At 33.1% G+C, this 20,832-nt stretch overlaps 1 protein-coding gene across 2 annotated transcripts in view; it reads right to left on the reverse strand.

Annotated features, from left to right (window-relative positions):
• CSMD1 (CUB and Sushi multiple domains 1) overlaps nt 1-20,832 on the reverse strand; it is a 1,069,501-nt gene that overhangs the window by 264,415 nt on the left and 784,254 nt on the right. For both annotated transcript variants that reach the window (XM_054280127.1, XM_054280126.1), the window contains exons 11-12: nt 17,752-17,855; nt 12,240-12,352 (exon numbers count right to left, since the gene is read on the reverse strand). In XM_054280127.1, the coding sequence (XP_054136102.1) occupies nt 12,240-12,352; nt 17,752-17,855 (217 nt within the window). The remainder of the gene's footprint in view (nt 1-12,239; nt 12,353-17,751; nt 17,856-20,832) is intronic.

The following is a 20,832-nucleotide window of genomic DNA, read 5'->3' on the forward strand; positions in this document are numbered from 1 at the left end:
AAGAGTTCTGGGGTGGTGCCCTAGGGACAGGTGGGATTTAGCAAGACAAACTTTCCTTCTCTTTCCAAAGATGTCAACATGGCTATTGGAATAAGAATCGCAACACATGGCCAAGGTTTAACAAAAGGAGGTTTTTTGGTTTCTTTGTTTGTTTTTTTTTTCCCCAAGAAAACACACTTTCTGAAGAACATAACACAAAACTACTGTGTAGACAAGTAAAGGAAATCTCACAGCTTTCCGTCTGGAATTCCTTCTGGAAGCTATTCCATATAAACATACCCATATGTACATGTAAATTTTTTGTAGGCATAATGTAAATTCACAAAAATAAATGAACAAATAACTAAAATTCATGTGCTTATTTCAGTGATAGCAATTAAAAACTGAAATTTCACAGAGGCACATAGGGGAGTCTTCATGAGCATTAACTATCCATTTGACTTTGATTAGATAGACTGGACTTAGTCTTAAAATTCCATTCAACATCTTGATTTTCCATTTTCACACCCAGAAGAAAAAAGGAAGGAAGATAGGTTGGGAAGTGATGGGGATTTAACAGTATTGGTTATTTGGCTGAAAAAAAGCCCCTCTGAATATTGTTTGTATGTAGAGGTTAACTGAACAAACCTAAAAACCCCAGCAAACTGCTACATGGAAATCCTGTGTCTGTTACCACATAGCAAAGATTAACTGTAGCCTTCATAGAGTAACCAAGAGTAACCAGGATACAATTGAAATCTGTTCATTAAAAAAAAAAATCATAAAAAGTGATTTTAAGAAGTTTTTGACAAATGCAATGTTGTTTTGGTTTGCTGTTTGTGAGGTTTGGGTTTTGATTTTTTTCCAAAAAGCACAAGCCAGGGGAGAATGTAATTTTTTTATGCTGTTCCTATCGGATACATGTTCTGGTGAAAGCACATCCAAATGTTAACAATGTAGACAAGCAAACAGATTAAGAATGCTCAGATTATTTTATATACTTTCAGTATTGGCAGATTAAAAGACAATCCAAATAAATAGGTTGCACTCACTTTTCTTGAGCATACTGTGAGTTGAAATTAGGAATAGTATTAAGTGAATGAATGGAAATTAGGAAAAAAATAAAAATTGAATATTTTTTTTACATCTGATTCTTGCTAAAATCTGTTAAAATTCATCCTCCTTCCTCTGCGTATTAATTTTACCAAAAAACAAACCACAGGAGGAACCTCTGGCCATGGTTCCAAGCAGCTGATTAGATTTTGAACCAAACTTAATATGACAATATTTGGATACACAGTCCAGCAAAGTTCAGTTGCAAGCTAAATAAACTTGAGAAATGATGCTCACCAAATCTCATCCACCTTTTCTACGGCATGCTAATACAGTACAATAGAAAAATTAACAGATGAAAGCTTTTTTTATCATGTTCTCTATAAAGGTGACTGCATAAAAACATTTTACTGTTTCAGAGGACATATAGACATTAGAAAACTGAAAGTGGCAACAAATATTAGGACCCGGGAATTATCAAAGACAGATAGATTGAAATGTGGTGAGTACTGCAAATCATAGGAAATATCAAAAAAGGTTTGTATCTTCTAGCTTTTTTCTTTTTGAAGCACCTAAAGTCTTAGCTCTGCAAGGAAGGCTATGCAAGTGCACACATGCTAATATTGCGGTCTAGCATTGAAACAAAGCCAAATTTATTCATTACCTGAAAGAAATGGTCCTAAATTTCTTTTCTTTCAAATGATTGGAAAAACACATCAACAGGCATGACTGGAGATATAGACTGGAAACAGTTTACATATGTATTTACAAGGACTCATGCTTCATTTATTTTTTATATTACAACTGATGCTGTGAAAGTATTTGCAAGACATTCACTGCTTTCTTTTGCATCTACTTGTCATGATTTTGTTTCAAAGTAAATAGTGCTCTGCTTTCCAAGAATTTCTTCAGCATCACACTATTCTTTGGATGCTGAAAGGAAAAATAAAGACCCTTTGAAAAGACTACTAATGCCAAGACCATGAGTGAATTGCAAAGGAAATGCTGTTTTAAAATCTTTCCAAGAAGAGTGCATAATGTCCTACTGAAGAGAGGCCTGGCCATGGCTATGCTGGCTCAGAAAAGTCAGAGGAGAGGTGAAGGTACAAGGCAGTAGCAAACTGTTTTTCACTGACAGTCAACTCATTTGATTCAGCTTCACCTGCACATATATCCCATTTAATGCAGGTAATTACTTTTTGCACTTAAAAAACTTCAATCTACAATCTTTTATGAATGATGTTCTGAGAACAACAATACTCCATATTTCAGATGATCCATTTTCTAGTAAATGTTGTTAATTCTTTATGATTAGAATAAAATTGAGTTTTCAGAAATGTTCATAAGCAAACAGAGCTTGCAAACACACACAAAGCTAAGATATTGTACTTTTTGGTAACTTAATTCAGCAATTTTCATGTATAATAAAGAGTCTGAATGGATTTTTTAATATGATGCCATATATGCAACAAAGAAATCAAATGCACAAAATGCATAAATGCGCCATGAAATTTGTCCTTGATGTTTTAGATTAGGATGTACTGTTTTTCTCAAATTTCACAACACAATAAGCAGAAGCCATTATTTCAACTGAATAACAAACCCCTTTAATCTAAATTGCCAATAAAATGAGAGAACAATATAAAAAAGGCTGTTCTGAAGGATGTGCTGACTTTGCAACAAGTGGAGGTGTTAGTATGTCACATCAATTTCAGTCAAAGTGTAAAATTTATGTCTGTTTATGAGTTCAATGGATAAATCATGCAGTGGTTGAAAGGACTTGGGAAAGATAAGCACTGAAGAACTCTGAAGAACTCTTCAGTGAAATCAATGTTCTTTTTAGAGGATCTCGCTAATAGACAACTGCATGTCAGAAGCAAAATCTTCAACTGTTGCTTAATATTTCCCACAGATCTTTATTTAGTACCAATTACCAGTATGGGGTTTTCAATAATATTTGAGATTCAAATAAAATTTTCCATTTGAAATCATGTAACTGAGTAATCAACAGTGACATTTGAGAAATTCAATAAATGAATTTCCATATACTATACCTACTATAATGAAGGTACAAATGATGCAGAAACTGTTTAATGACCCAAATCTGACCATCTTTTGTCTTTTCATGCTGTTAGTTACCAAAAGAAAACCATACCAGTGAGCATCAAAATCCTAAAAACTGCAATTTACTTTATTGAGATGATAGTAGGAATCTAGCCCAGCTTAAAAAGATGGAAAATGAATATGAACAAGAAATTCCAGATCTTTTTAAAATCTCAATAACAGCTAAAATGAATCTACTGTACAAAAATATCATTATGTGGGTTGTGCCGAGTTCCAGTACGGCATTTCTAAGACACCAGTTTTACTAAATAAATTTACACCCTATACGAGAAGTTAGCAGTGATGGAGATGGTCTACAGTGGACAGTAATCAGGACTCCAAGGATGAAATCAGTGAAGGTGAAGATTTGTATGGAGAACACTGATGTCATACACCAACACTGATGATAAAGCATTGGGCAGGCACCTTTGTACTTTTGAATATCCTGGCCTGCCTGTGAAGAGCACCTCTGATCCCCCTCCTCTAAAACCTTGTGGGGGGACATCTTGGCCATGGAATGACTGTCCCACCAGGTCTGGCCACTCAAAGGAAGCATGGAGAATCTCTCCTTCCTTGCCCCTGCTGGGCTTAACCACAACAACATGTACACAAACGCACTTCTCCCTAACTAGGAAAAAAACACAATGAAGGCCATTAAAGCCACATGAAAAGACATACAAAACTGTTGGAACACAAATGAGGGACTTCGGACCTGGTTGGCATAAGAGATTATCAAATCAGAACGCCTTGGCAAGAGCAAACAGAACTTTGAAGATTAAATCAAGACTTACCAGAAAAGAAAATTACATCAAGCTCTGCAAGAAAGGGATATTGTAAAATGTATAAGTTTGTTGATGTAATGATTAACCCAATCATTGTAGTAAAACATTACTAGCCTTCCTAGAATACTATATAAGCATATATAGTCCACAATAAAGCCAGGTTCTGACCACTTCTCAGTCTCCCCGTCTCTCTCATCGTTGCTGATACAAAACTTCTCACTCAGGTGTGCCACTGCCCTCAGATCACTCTGATTTAATCCTCTCCAGTTGATTTGTATTCTTCTTTCAAAGAAGATTGAATTGTAGTTACGAAAGGTGAAAATGTCACTGAAGGAGAGCGCTTACATGGGGATTTAAGGTAGATTACTCCGCTAAATCTGTACTTTAAATTTATCATACCTTGCTAATTTTAACATTTTTGAACATCTGCTTGAAGATGTAATAGAAATTTTCAAAAAATAAAGGTAGTTCCTATTTGCAGGGGTTTATCACTGTTTTTCATCAAAAGAATATCAGATTTTATAGTTGGTTAATCTTAAAAAACAGACTATGGTCTTTATATATAATAGCAGTAAATATAAGATTAGGTGTATTATTTTAAAAGTTTATGCAAAATTTACTGAGTTAATTTTGTAGTATAAAATGTATTCTAATACACATGCAAAAAAAACACAATATGAAAAATTTTGGGCAAATTTTGAGGGGAGAGATTATTCAGATTCTTTGAAATTATTCTAATATGTGAAATACCCTTTATATATCTATATATGCATATATGTATTTTTAAAATGTCTAATATAAAGTTTTGATTGGAAGCAGGATTTTGTGTACAGTGTCTTAGGGTCATTTTATCTTTTTCTTCAGCTTATAATAAGAATATTCATTTAGTTTTTTTTAAATAAAGTTACCCTGTGTTGTATCACAAAAAGAACTTATTATGCTGACATCATGCACATACATGCACAGAAAATCCTGTGAGCCAAAGTCTGACTCAAAAATTTTTTTTTTGTTGTTCCAGATAATTGTTTTAAGAAAAATTGCAATGATATTGCCATTTTCCCTTCGAGGGGAAAATTAAATATTTGTCAAGCTTATTAAAACAATGCTTTCTTTAAAGTTTATTGACTTCAGGGATAACATCACTTCTCACAAATCATTCAGAATTTTCTTTGATAGATAGACTTAAAAAAAGCATCCATATTAGAATTTTTTGACTTGGCAAAGTTAGGTTAATAATTGGACACATTGATCTTCAGGGTTCTTTTCAACCTAAATGTTTCTATGACTCTTTCGATACAAACCAATGTGTGTCAATCATCATGTTATTTAATAATTCTCTCATTACGATTTGAAAAAACATTGTTTATTTAAAGTAACATAGACATGAAAATAAAGCTTAAACAAAGTGTCACTACTGGTGAGACAACATGAACATTTACTCATTTAAAATCAAGTGTTTGATTTTTGAAACCATAGAGTGATTGTCATGCATCCAAAGGCTACAAAATGATGAGGCAATATAGTTCTCATGGTTTCAATCTTGTAGTAAAAAAATACAGAAAACTGGCAGAAAAATAAAATGCTCTATAAGTATTCTTATTGAAGAGAAAAAAAAAAATCACAAAATGCTATCTATTGCTGTCTAGTTATGATGCATCTTTCTGTCTGACCATTATTTACAGGAATTTTATAAATGAATGAAATGTCATTAAGAATTCCAAACAATCTCAGTTGTATATATTAACAGGAAATTCTGATTATGTCACCACTTTATGAATTAAATGAGTCAAATTACTAAAAGAGATTTATTTTGGCCTAAAGAGTGAAAAGATGTGTTCTTAAGCAACATCAATGGACAGCTAAGTATATGGTGCATACACTGCTGTATTTTCTATATCAAAAAATTAGAGAAGGCTTTAACTGGTAAAACACCTATTTCTGTTTACCTACAATTATTAAATTGTTGATCAAACATTAAAATTTAGCTGTATCTGCTAAGAAGAAAAGACTAGGATTTATGTTTCTAACACTTAGATTAAACTGTTCAGTTCCAATTCTTGTTTGCTTTCAGTAGAAGGAAAAAAGTACAAAGAAAGATCTGTCAGAAGTAAAACAATAAACAAAAAAGTCTCCAAAAGATAATTACTTATATTTATTGCTCAAATATATGATACAAGAATCTTATTCTATGCCAGTTTTATTTTGACAATTTGTTCCTAGTCTTTTAAAAGAACATCTAATGTTAATAATGGTTTTTAAAAGCCATGGTAAAACAGTTGAAAGTTTAAAGTCTGGGAATAACATTCATGTTAAGGTCAAACATACTGAACAATGAATATTGAATATAAAAATATGAAAAATTAAATCTATAAAAATATCTGATCTGTTTTCTACACAGAATGTGCTTAATTATTATCTGAAACTTCTTTCCAAACAAGTTTGACCAACAGAATGGTCTTCACTGGCTGAGTTAAAACATAAGAATTTTCTCTTATTCAGAGACATGTTATTGTTTCAACTTTTAATAATTTTATGAAGAGAAGCAAACAAAGGGTTTAAACTTTACCTGTTAAAATAATAGCTGAAAAGATATAAATACAGGTATGTGTCATCAGTCAGACACAGCTGCAGTCTAGGGGAGAAGGGAGGCAGCAGCTTCCCAGCTCCAGTCATGTCATATAACTAAGAAAGAACACACGTGCTGTGTGTTGGCTGTACCTAAGCAAATTGTAAATATGGAAAATTCCAAGAGTTTTAGGGTTAAAGTCTGAATTTTAAATAATGGACACATTAATAAAGATATTCCTTAATTCCTTTACCATGCATCTTCTTATGCAGCATATTGACAATGTCCGTGATAGGCACAATAGAATGCATTGTAATAAAGGCTATAGCAAAAGAGGCTAATACATTGCAAACAGCATGACTGAACAAATCAATGTTAATCTTTAAGGTGACTGAGATGAGTAGCAGACATTGATTGTATTTCTGTGGAGCAGAGTTCAGCAAAATGATTTCAAGATCTGAAAAGTCCTCCAATAAATATAGGACATAAGAAGCAGAGTTACACAATTAATATAAAAATTTAAAAGGAAAAATTATTAACTTAACAAATTAGTAATCAATCTAGCCATTTTTGTTTTGTTATTTTGTTCATTTAGGAGGGAGAATGAGTTATAGGGTGCTACATGCTTACTCCTATTTGTTCTCTTCACTGAGCTTCTACTTGGGATTGTTTAGTAAAGGATTGTGGCAGAGATAGAAATTTGGTCTTATCCACTACAGTCTGCTAATATATAAATATGCAAAACACTCAACAAGTTAAAGCATATAACTATTATATTATGTTCCTTAGGCTGATGTGTATTTTCTAGATGAAAAGTGTGTCCTGTCTGCCACCCAAAATACTATACAAAACTCAGGCAAACACATTCCCACTATTAAAAATTTCTTTGAAACTGCTGCAGTAATTTTCAGTAACGTAGTGTGCCTCTTTTCACTCTATTAGTAACCTACTGGTGGTACTATTTATTTATTGAAAGAAAATTCAGGTATGCTGTAAAGGAGAAATGCCTGTTCTAGGCTTATCTGAACAGTATATTCTAAAAAGCTGAGACAAAAAGATAGGAAAGCTCTGAAAATGATTGATAATATACTGTGGCAGAAATTAAGTGACTGACATTTGCCCATCCAAAAAACTAACCTGCCCTTTGTATCATGACAAACAGATTCATTCATACAGTATTATGGTGGAACTCTGACAGTTCTTCACAGAACCAAGTAGCTTTGATAAATAAAAATATTCACATGAAACATATTTATTTCCTGTTCTCCAAAACGACATGTATGAGTAATGTTCTGAATTATAATACATAGAAACCTAATACAAGAACAAAACTTAATACATGTTAAACTTATGAAAGAGAGAAAAGGTTAAGGCAAAAGAAACTCAGAGTTTTCACTGAATTACTTATATCTGTTTTCTTTACAAGCATTACACTGTCAATAATGATTTCCATGTGTGCATGTCCAATTGTGAAAGTCTTAATTCCATTTATTTTTTCAGCACAGGTTTCATTAAACCTCCAAACAGTAATAAAGTTTTATATCAATATTGGTAGTGTAATAAAATTTATAGGGATGTTATTTTTTTTTCAAAAAACTGCATTGATTTAAGGTTTACTAATACTTTACAAGGCTATATAAAGTAATTCTATGCAAAAATAACTGACATTTATCTGACCAACTGAAATATGTTTTAAAAGTATTTTTCTACTAGTCTCAAGTGGAAAGAAGAATCTTCTTCCAAGCTCATAATGAAGAGCTTACAAGCATAACTGCTCAGTTGAACATCAATACAAATAAAGGTTCTAAGTCTGACATTTTGAGCTGCTTGCAGGAGCTGATATACTTCCTGCCATCTCCAAGAATTCCTAATAACTTCAAATTACATAAAATGCTAGAATTATATCACTGAGTCACCAGATTTATTTTATAACACTCTTATGAACTAAAGGATAGGCTAGTGAAATAACCTAATTACTTTACATAACCATCTAAAGTCAGGAATAAAAAATGAATTCTAAACAGGTTATAAAACAGATGTTATACTTGTTATCAAAAAGTCTGGAAGTCAAAAGATTACATATTTTTATCAGAATTACAGGTTCACAGGGTTGAATGGGAGAAACATCTCAAGCATAATAAAGTCATAAAACATTCACACCTAAAACTTCAAGCTGTCATGTGCTTTTATGTCAGTGTGGTACAGCCAATAGGTCCACAAGCATGGAAGCAGCCTGATGATCATCTGGCTGCATGATCTACCTTGGATTCTGACAGCCACAAGGCACCTTTTTTTGTTCCAGATAATTGTTTTAAGAAAATTTGCAATAATATTGCATTTTCCCTTAGATGTGGCACACCCATAAAATGAGTGGAACAAGCCAAACTCAGGCATGTATTCACCTTATCAGTCCTTTTTTCTGGCTGCAACTGTAAACTAACACCACTGTTCGATACTGCCACAAGGCCTGCTGTCACAGTAACATGCTGCATTATCCTGACCTTCATCCCACAGGCAAATTGTAAATAGGATTAAATTTACTATTCATACATAAAATCTGTTATACATATCAGCTCATTTACAAACATCATTTCATGCATTTTTAGGTGGACATGCTAATAATGTAACACAGGTGAACTGCATCATTAATATCCTTTCTTAATAATTAAAATGAGATGAAGTTCAGTTAAAGTAAGAATTTTCTATATACTCTTACATTATTTAAGTAATAATATAAAAATATAATAGATACAAAGTCAAGATTCAGTAGGTGAGCTGTAAAATATATCCCAAGAGGGGGAGAAATCATGTTCCAATCCTGAGCAAAACTCACAACTTTTTGGGAGAAAAGATTCAAATAAGGATGTCTTTTACTTTGTGTCTACAGAACATGTATAAGGCATCAAGGACTGCAGTTTTCCTTCTTTTTAGCTAATTGCAATCACAAAGATAGTGTCCTTGAGGTTACACGTCACAATCTATTAACTTTCTCACAATTAAAATGAGGTTCTATTTTTAGACAGGTTCTTTGACTGCTAAACAAGGGGAAGGAGATTTATTCAGGCGCCTTGTGACAGGATAAAAGTTTAAACTTTATACTTAGCCTAAAGCAGGAAATGAATTGAGAGTGCAGATGGTTAAAAGTTTCATCAACAATAAAAGATGAGAAAATTCTAATAAAACTAATGAGACCATTGAAATGAAAAAGAGAAAAACATCTATAATTCACCTTCATCTTAAAACATTTACTATACTTTTGAACTTGTAAACATTACAGACTTTAGAATTCTGAAATTGACTTGCAAAACTAAAAAAACACAGAATAACCCACAACTGGTTGGAAAACAAGACTGAAAGCCAAAATCCAAGTGCCAAATGATAACAATATACTTCATCAAAGAGATGCTATTGCTACTGCAAAATGCATATTATGTACTCCAGGTGTTTGCAGAAAGTCCCCAGAACCAAGAGGTTGAACTCCATAAATAAAATAACACCATTAGACAAATACAGAAATTACAACAGATTAATTTACATTAGATGTACGAGAAAGAAATTATAGCAGAAAAAAATCATCTGATAAACAAAATATAAAATTTTGAACTTTTTCATAGGGTTATGAGAAGGTAAAGTTCATAATTTTGAGAAAATTATGAAGGTTTAAGGAAACAGTGTAAATTTTAGATACATAACTTTTGCCAACACTCTATCTCCACTCTATAATCACTATTTCCACTGAATATATTTCACAAGTGAAAATTTTAAAGACAACATATTTTCCAAATAAACATAAACCCTAGAAATTACTTGAGTACAGGAGATAAAATAATGACAGAAAAGACAAGAAGGGGTAAGATAAAGAGTAATTAGATAAAGAGTATGTGATTGTGCTCATGCAATAACATATTTGAGCTGTGTAATTACACAGACTTAATGCATGGCACAATGTCTTAAGATTCCTTAAAGTCTTAGCCATAGAAGGGCTACAAGCCTGCACCTGATTTCTCATTCAGAGCTCTTGTACATCACACTTGAGCAATTAGGACAGTGTTTCAAAAGCCTCTTTAATTGTCCTTGTTCTCATATGGTTATTCTCATGGCCATGGACCTGCAAATCTCAGAAGTGTTGTTATGGAGGATGCTCATGGGAAGTGATTGCCATTCTCACAAGAATCACACCTTCTTTCTCCTCTGTTTTCCTTATTTTGTTGATTTCAGTTCACATTAAAGAAAACCAAAACATGGTGCATAAAAGAAGTAGATAATAATAATTAAAACACTCAAATATTATCCAGCAATATGTGCTCACAGAAACTTAAAGTGTGAATGTAAAACATTTGATCTGACTATTATGCTCCAATCAGTACCATGAGTGGGAATAACAAACAGTGACCTTGAGTGAGTCCCAAAGAAAGACAGTGTTAGGGAAAAGTAATGGTGGCATTACAACCCGAATCACTGCTATCTTCACCACCTGCCTCAAAGGAGACACCACTAGTAGAAAACTATTGGTGTGGAGAAGTGCCGCCATGTTTCCTGGCTGACCACTGGGGAGTATTTCCCCTTCCTGTTCCTTTCAACATTTACAATATGCCACAGACCCTACTTCTAAAAACCTGCTCAGGCAAGCCTTAATGTTCTTAGCGCAATAAATGTCTAGCTTTCTAAACTTGACCTTAACATCTCCATAACTTTCCAAACTTTATTTTGCCTGTTTTGGTATTGAAACAGTAAGGTAACTAGAAATGAAGGGAAACAGAGTACTTCAGTTTATGGACAATGTTTAAGGAGCATTCCTACTCTTCTAATTCAGTTAGTTTCAGTTACTGAACTATGAAAAGTCTCTCAATGTTTTGCAGCATCTTTTGTACAAAACTAATTTTGACAAGATTATTATCAAATAATTTTCATCATATGTGCCCATAAGGTACTATTGAAAATAGTATTAAGTGTTTTCCCTTATCCTTAAGGTGAACTAATTAACATGGAAATTAACAGAAAATGATACCAGATGTTAATAAGAAAGAGCTCTTTGTAGCTGCAGGTCTATACAACCTATTGAAACGGGAAAAATTCAATACATGAATGCATACTAAGAGATATCAGGTATTTTTTAATACAATTAATCAGCTTCAGAAGGTACTGAATTTCACACCATCAAAAAAAAAAATAACAAACCCCAAGATATTTATATTGCAAAGATTCTCATTTCTTTGAGACAGAAGCAAGACAAATGAGGCTAGGGTAACTTAGATAATTATTTTAGTTAAATTTCTACAATTCTATACAACTTTCTAATTTCCACAATAATATACAAAATACAATATATCTGTTCAGTTATTTTCATTACATACTAATTTTGACTTAGGTCTGTGAAGATTCTCAGTGAGGCGTGAAAAAAGTTTTATAAAAACTACAACCACAAAAAGTCTTAGAATATTAACAATATTTTCCAAATAATATCCAAGGTGATATGGGTTAGCAGAATATAAAATTTAGGACCTTTCAAATATATTAGAAATTTGTAGCTTCTATTGATCTCCCAGCAAATGTATTAGAACCATAAATTTCATTTTTACTTGCAAATATTTTAGTTATTTTGTAGATATTTGAAAATTCATGTCTTCATTACTATTAATTAACAATAGAGACAGCATAAAATCTATTTAGTTTGTGAAAGGACTAAATGCTTATTTGAAATTAATTTGTTGAAGTAAGTTACAACATAAGTTTAAAATAGTCAACGTAGCTCATACCTTGATAAACAGCTTTGAATCCTGGTGAGCCAATGCTGTCATCAGATTGTAAATGAAGCCACATTTGGTTGCTCATACTCACAATAAGATCAGGAACACTAGATCCAGTGAGTCTGTATGTGGGATAAATGGCAAAGTCATTTGTAGATACATAAATTACTGGTACAACTACTATCACCACCACTACCACATAACACTGGCTTAAGCTATTCACATCCTGTTCTAATCAGTTGTTTTTCTGATAAAATGAACTATTCTATATGAAATAGAACAATGTGAAGTAATAGAAAATAATATTTTGAATGATTGCATTCAACAATAACTAAACACTTCTAATAACGCTGTTCCTACCTAAAGTTTCCATTAAGTAATTAAGTTGTGAGAGATGAGAGTGACTGAATGAATTAGTTTTCACCTGTTTGGATCAGTATTGGTTTTCTGCCATGCTTTTTAAAAGTGAAAAAAATTGCTTTACATGCCTTACAGCCTGCATGTCCAGAACTTACTACCATCACATTTACTCCATTCAAATAACTCAGAGTGATCTCTCAAATTTCAGGGAAACTGCTCTTTCTCACACACTAATGTGTGATAAGTCTGTATAGATAAATACAGTGCAGTATAAAACACATATACGGCAAACTGGTGAATCCCATCATAAAACTTCAGCACTTGTCAGTAGTGTCACTTATACATCTATAATTCTGATAGCAAAAATTGTGCGTCAAAAAGAATCATTAGGAAAGATTACTTCTTAATAGTGAAAAAGAAGTGCATAATCAGGTTCTAGTCCTGAAAAAACATTCAGATCTAGGTAATAGGCATACAGTTTTACAAAAAGCAATGGGAAAAGTCTCTCAGAAACTAAACTTTTATTAGATACAAACCAGAAAATTCTTCCGGCCCTCAGTCTTGTTCACGCAAAACAAATAAGCATCAGTTAAGTAAAACTGATGATGTGCCAAACCAAGATAAGATGTTCTAGAAGCAGAATTTCTCAAGAAAACAGTGTATGGATTATTTCAAAAACATATTATTTAAATATAGTAAACCAGATTTTAATACTGTTAAAACTTAAATGCAAAGACATAATAAATAGAGAGGCTGAGCAGAAACAAGGTGAGAACAGAGGAAGCATGAGACAAGTTATAGGAATTTTCTGGGTCTTCAATCAAGGTTATGAAAAAGTGACTATATCCCATATCTACAATAATTTGGGTTCTTACCCAGATATATTGAAAATAAAATTTAAAACCACAATCCCCATATGAGAAGAATGGGTTTACTCATTACTACTAAACACAGCACCTGGAACTGCTGATAAAATGGCTGAGTTTGCTCTAATATGATCTATAAGATTTCTGGTTATGACCTTAGTAAGTATTTGATTATTTTGATACTATAGGTGCAGAAAAGAAAAGGAAAAATCCATTATAAGTCAGCATATGCAAACACACAAACAGCGCTTAGCTTGGATAAGTAAGGAAATCAGGAAACAATGATAAATAGCTAGGTTGTTCAGTTTGACCTGTATAAGAACGAAAATAAAGCAGCTGCTTAGTCTGAAAACTGAGCTGCTTACTAAATTAATTGGGAGCTGTACAGCTTCAAAGTGATGCTAGGTATAGTCAGAATATCTAACATTCTCTTGCTGATAAAATAATGAATGTTGGTAAAGCTGGGACATTCTTTTAAATTAATAATATAACCAGCTTAGGAAAGGAAAATACCCCACCAGACAGTGAGTAACAAACAAAAGTAGTTTAGGAGATGCCTGCAGAAATACATATACAAAGAAAGAAAATGCAAAGATTACATACACACTGAAGGACAACTGGAAACTTGCAAGTTTTGTGCAAAAATTTCTCAGTGGCTATTTAGATGTGTAAACCTATTGCAGGACCAACCAACTAACAACTGTTTAAATGGCTCTCTTTATACTCAGTAACCTGATTAATGTATGAGACCTACACTGATAATTTCTGAACACAGATAAGATAACCCGAAAATTCTAAGTCTTTATGAGTACGATTGAATATAAATATAATGTCATAATATAAATGTCTCTACAGAATGCAAGCAAAAAAAAAAGGAAGAGAGAAAAAGAAAAAGAAAAAGAAAAAAGAAGAAAAAGAAAAAGGAAAAGAAAAAGAAAAAGAAAAAGGAAAAGAAAAAGAAAAAGAAAAAGAAAAAGAAAAAGAAAAAGAAAAAGAAAAAGAAAAAGAAAAAGAAAAAGAAAAAGAAAAAGCCACCACTGAAAAAGGTAAACTCATCAAATAGGAAGAACCTCCTTCCTTCAAAATGCCAGTGGTCTATCCATGGATGATAGATATGAACCAAACAAAATGCAATCACTTCCTTAGATTCACATGTTGGGGTATAGGAAGAGGGCCAAGACTTTTGGAAGGGAAGGAAGTGGGAGAAAACAATTTCCCCTCCTCAAAAAAAAAAAAAAGAAGCCACAAGCAGAAATCAATAAAATGTAGAGTCATTTCTTTGGTGGCGGTAGTTTCTGTCTGGTGTTTTGTTTTGTTTTGTTTGCTGCTTTAGTTTGGGTTTTGTTGTCGTTTCTGTTTGGTTTTATTCCTTGAGAATGCCTCCATAGATAGAACCACATCCTTCAGCTAGGATAGAAGATAAAGCAGATCAAATCTTTAGGGAATGCAGATCTGTCTATCAACACATGTTGTTACTGCCTCCGAGTTTTTCCCAGTCTGTAATCATCTCAAGATCAGACCATCTGCAACTAAATCAGAAAAGCTACAAAGATTTAGAATCAAATGAATGAGATTCTACAGTGATATTCTGCATAATTTCTGAAGAATTTCTGCAGAAATTCTGGCATTTTGTCTGCCAACAGAAGCTTGAAGAGTGTAAGAAAAGCTGTATTATTTCTTTAAGATGCCTTGAGAAATTTAGAAATTAAAACTAGCTAGAAAAGTCTTCCCTGTAAGACCTCATTCTCCTGGGATGAATAAGAAACTGCAAGGTGCTGCTGAAAGCTCATTAAATGTAACAGATGTTATTACAACCAACTAATAAAAAATTTTGAAAAGAAAATCACTCTGACATTTAGTTATGAACTTTCTTATGGTAATATATCTACAAGTGGACCTAGTGTTTTATGAGGTATGTTACTTTGCATTTACAGAACAGCCTTCTGAACAGCAAGTGAAATGACACATATCTGTGGTGCTGTTTAAGTATAACATATTTCATAATGCATGACACAATCCAGTGTTTAATAACTTCGAGAACACTGTCTCAATAGAAATTCAGATTCATTATTAATTATCATGAGACTTGTCCTTGGGCCTTCCTGTATTCTAGTGTATTTCAGTTATTAATAATTTTGTTTCTCAAATGATTTTCAGTGTAATGTTAATTTTACTACCTAAAAGGCAGCTAAATTTATTTACATAGATTTCACTTTCATCAAACATACAATTTACAGTAAAGATGGTAGGACCAACACTGTACCATAATCCTACAGGATGGGCTGTGGACTAATATGGATAAAACAGTTGCTATTTTAGTCCAAAAAATATATTAAAGAAATGGTTAGAATTAAAGTGTCTCTACTGGGACCATTGTACTAGTTCTAGAAATGCCAGTGATGGACTTAGAAGTGGATGTCTGCTACAGATTTTTCAAAATGTTATTAAAGTTAAAAAAAGTTATAGGAGGTGAAGTTATTATGAAGTCCTGCTTATTAAATAGCAATTAATATGAGAAAATAATATTTTAATTTCTATTTTTATTTTTTGCATAATCATGGAAAATAGAAGGGAACTAGGTAGTCACAGGCTAAATGGCTTCAAATGGAAAGGTAAAAAAAAGAAAATCGACACCCAGTTTTAATTTTGACATAATTTTGGCAAGTTTTGACATATAAAGTATGCACAGTGTAGAAAACAATTAACAGTTTAGGATAGAAAATTTCCTACTTAAAGACTTGACTCTTAAGGAGTTTTGCACTCTCTATGAGCAAAAATGTATCCCAATTTAAAAAGAAAAAAAATGCAAACCCTTTTGTCATAGTTACAAGCAATTAGATCAACCTCACCAGAAGTGCTGTTGCATTATACAACTGGTCTCCAAAATACAAGAAAAAATAAACTCAGGTGTGGAAATCCATTCCCAGTTCATTTTTTTTCTTGTTAGTATAATGTGCAAGCCTTCAAAACAGGGAATTTCCTTGTCTGCTTTAATTTTTTTTTCTTTTTTCCTTTTTCAGATACTCAGAATATAGAAATCAATTTACTCAGTAGCAGATACTTGGTATTGCAAACCAAGAAAAACAAGCATTGAGCAAATAATTAAATAATTCTACATCATACTTTTAAGCCAAATTAAACTAGGAGTTTTCTAAGAACTTTGATATGACAGTACAGATATTAACAATTAATAACTCTCTATATTCATAAGCCAATACATGTAATGGAAATATTGTCCTCAGAGATCTCTCCCTGCAAAAACATTCTAGTTTATTTAAAATAAAATGTGTGGGTGTTATGAGTACTCATTTGCTATAATTAAGTAAAGGAAACTAAATGGCAATTATTTTTATGAATTAAAACCCTCTCAAAATATAAAACTACATTGGACTTTTTTATCAAATGTGTTCAATACTGTCTTTATCCAACAGATTTTTTATCTGTTGGATAAAGACAGTAATGTTATTATGGCATAATTGCTGCTAATTTCTCTTATTTATTCATTGATAATTTATCAAATCTGTAATTTTGTTCTTTGTTTGGTGACCAGGATTCACATGATAACTTAACCCTCTAAAAGTGGCAGCCAAAATATCTTGTTAACCACAAGATCTCATTATGCAGTAAGAAAAAAATAGCATATGCAACAAAAATGAGATGGTTAAGGTAGATGAGATTAATTAATCTGTACAGGATTCTATTATTTCCCTTAGTCCAGACACTACTGAAGAGCTGTAAATTAAGAGTAGCTATCTAGTCTGGAATTTTCCTTCAAATTTATCTAAATTCCTACACCATCAATATATTACATTATATTATTCCATAAAGCATGTTTAAATTTACTGAAAAGTGGACTGTGTCCTTTCATTAAAACTTTATACACAAATCAAATTTTGAATATTCAAAATTTTAAATCAATCAATGCCATTTTTTACACAAGTTGTATCTTCTGTTCACTGCAAACTGAGCCTTTTACTTTTAATTCCACTAATTGCTTGTGAATACAATTCGAGTTATACAGGTAGTTGTTTTTTAAAGGAAGTATTATTTTTTGTTTTAAAAAAATTCAATTTGCAGTTTTGAGTCCCTAATATTAAAGCCCATAAATATGCTACTAATTATTTGGAGCAAATATTGTAATGAAAAATTTTCGTTGATGGTGCTTGAATTTTAAGCTTACGTTAATTATCAAGTTCCATACATTAAAATTGCAAATTTAAGTAGATATATCCTGGCCTGGAAGAAACAACATGACAGCAAATTTCCAAGAAAAATTTTGGAAGTCGTATACTTACACATACAACACTGTTCTGGTATCACCAACTTTCCCAGCATCTCCAACAGTAAGAGTATCATAGCCTCTTTCCAGTTCAAACTCTTCAAAAGCAAGCTTTATGACCTATTAAAATTAAGTAACTCAGTTACTTCAAACATTCCCACATGTTATCTAACCTGTTCAATTCTTGAATTATTTGCCTACTATAAATCAAATAATGATGCAATAATTATTTTTGAAAGATACCTAGAAAGACCACAAGTGCAGAAAATTCTGCATTTTCTCATGCTTAGGAGCAAGTCACTGCTATAATGCTTCAGAAGTATCACATGCTAAGATACAAAATGCCAGACACCACTAACTGGTGATAATTGTTCATTACTGAAGTAAGAAACCAATTTTCTTTTTCTAACTCTATATATATTGTATGTATATATATCTTTAACTATACAAAAATTGTAGAGCTAGTATTGGAAGTATATTAAAACATTCTTATCTCTTGGACTACACAATAACAAGGTAGAACATATGAACTACTAATTCATAAAAAGATAGAGGAGGCTAGGTCACAGAAATTCAAAAGCATGAATATCCTTGCATAAATTACTAACATTAAACTGAGATTCCACATAATGTCTAGTCACACATTGCCAAGAAAATTACAAATGTACCTCTCAGAGTTCTTTGAAGCGTTATTTACAAAATTTTAGTTTTTTAACATAAAGTATGAAAATGGACTTAGTTTCTATAAAAGAACAATTCTAAGACAAGCAATTTTAGTGTTCAGTATTGGCAGCTGATATATGTACACATATATCAGGACATTGCACCTTTTTGTAATTTGATACAAAAGGTTTCTGCAAAAAACTTGACACAATAGTGCAGTCAGTGATTTTCCACAAAATTATTCATTTTATCTTTATACTAACTTTTAGAGATATTCCTGGATAAGCTCTCAGATAACATCAGCCATTGCATGTGATGCAGTTAAATTTTCTTCTGTTTTGTGGTTAGAAACAACATTTGGGTCAGATTTGAGTTTTCAGCAGAAATTTTATTATGCTCCTCTTTTGGAGGAAACACGTGGAAAAACTACACTTTCCATCCACTTAAATGTATTGCTATATGATTATCAAGGCAGAATGCATCTCAATCAAATTTTAGCCCTCTAAAAAACCATTATCCAACCCAAGCTAGTTGTTTAAACTTTCTCAGTATTAAAAAAGAAAGCCAGGCCACCTCATTTCTGTGTTGGAATTGGAAAAGTCTAGTACAACGAACTGTAGAGAGGAACTTACACCACTAGATTACGTGATAATTAGTGACATTGAGCTATGTTGCTTTTGTTTGTAACCCAAAGAAAAGCCTACAGGCAGAGAAAATCCACAGCCTTTCCCTCATCAACTAAGGGGGTCATCTAAAAGGAGATCAAGTTGGATCTGGCTTTCCTAAAGCCCTGCTAGTTGGGTTCTCATGCCTTGGTTGTCCATTGTTACAGTAATCATATGATTTTCAGGCAATATGATTCAGATAAAACAATACACATTTTCATCTTCTCCTGGTGTACCTTCTAGTATTCCCAGATTATATCAGTGGTTAACATACAAAATTGAATTATTAAATCAAGACTAATAAAGCTAAAAGGAAGCAAAAATTATGTAGAAGCACAAAAAGAGAGTTGTTCCTGGCAAAAAAAAAAAAAAAAAAAAAAAAAAAAAAAAAAAAAAAACAACTGCAAGACTTTTAATGCAATTATTATTTCATATGGAGGAAAAAACCTAATAGAATATTCCATGAAAATATAAGGTAATGTATTATTTAAATAATACATTTGCTTTGACTCCAAATAATACATTTGGTTAGACTCACAAATTCTTTTATACAACAATTTAAAAACAAATATGAACGTTCACCTCTTCAATACCAAAATAAGTCAGAAAAAAAAGTAATTGCATATAAAACATAAATGAAAGTTTTAAGCTTCTGGCTAAGCATATAGGAAATGTGACAAGAAACATTCCTTTATGGGAGATACATTGTGAAGATATATTACACAATATTAAACAAAATCTTGTTATCTCCATTTCTATGATAATTGTTATTTTATGCTAACACATAAAACCTTTTAGAAAGACCTTTAAATGGTTGAGGGCTAAGAGGACTAACTTGAATTCCTTCAATCTGACTCATAGAAACTAAATTTTAATGTGTAAACAGTAAGCACCCAGTCTAATCATTCCTCTTTTCACAGTCAGTGGACAGAAAATGGCACTTTTCTCTCATAAAATTTCCTGAGTTGGAAAGGACCCACCAGGATCACTGAGTACAGTTCCTGGGCCTGTACAAGACAGCCCCAAGAGTCACACCACATGCCTGAGGCTTGGTGCTGTGGCCACTTCCCTGCAGAGCCTGTTCCATTGCCCAGCCACGCTCTGAGTGAAGAACCTTTTCTTGATATCCAGCCTAAACCTCCCCTGACACAGCTAAAGGCCATTCCCTCAGGTCCTGTCACTGGTGACCACACAGAAAAGATCAGTGCCTGCCCCTCCTCCTCCCCTCACAAGGAGCTGTAACTGCAGGGAGGTCTCCCCTCAGTCTCCTCCAGGCTGAACAGACCAAGTACCCTCAGCTGCTCCTCATACAGCTTCCCCTGAAGGCCCTTCACCATCTTTGCTACCCTCCTTTGGATGCTCTCTCAAAGTTTAATGTCCTTTTTATATTGTAGTGTCCAAAATTGGCCCCAGCACCCCAGTGCAGAGCAGAGAGGGACAACCCCCTCTTTTGCCCAGCTGGCCATGCTGTGCCTGATGCCCCCAGGACAGGATTGGCCCTCCTGGCTGCCAGGGCACTGCTCACTTATATTCAGCTTGCTATCAGGAATAGTGGCCAGCAGGATCAGGGAAGTCATTGTTCCCCTGTACTCAGCACTGGTGAGGCCACACCCTGAGTGCTGTGTCCAGTTCTGGCCCCTCAGTTTGGGAAGGACGTTGGGATGCTTGAGCACATCCAGAGGAGGGCAACAAGGCCGGTGAGAGGCTGGGAACACGAGCCCTGTGAGGAATGACTGAGGGAGCTGGGTATTTTTTAGCCTGGAGAAGAG

This window comes from Melozone crissalis, unplaced genomic scaffold (genome assembly GCF_028551555.1).
Source record: "Melozone crissalis strain CALT ecotype California unplaced genomic scaffold, PUWL_Pcris_2 ptg000027l_1, whole genome shotgun sequence".
In the NCBI taxonomy this organism is placed as follows: domain Eukaryota; kingdom Metazoa; phylum Chordata; class Aves; order Passeriformes; family Passerellidae; genus Melozone; species Melozone crissalis.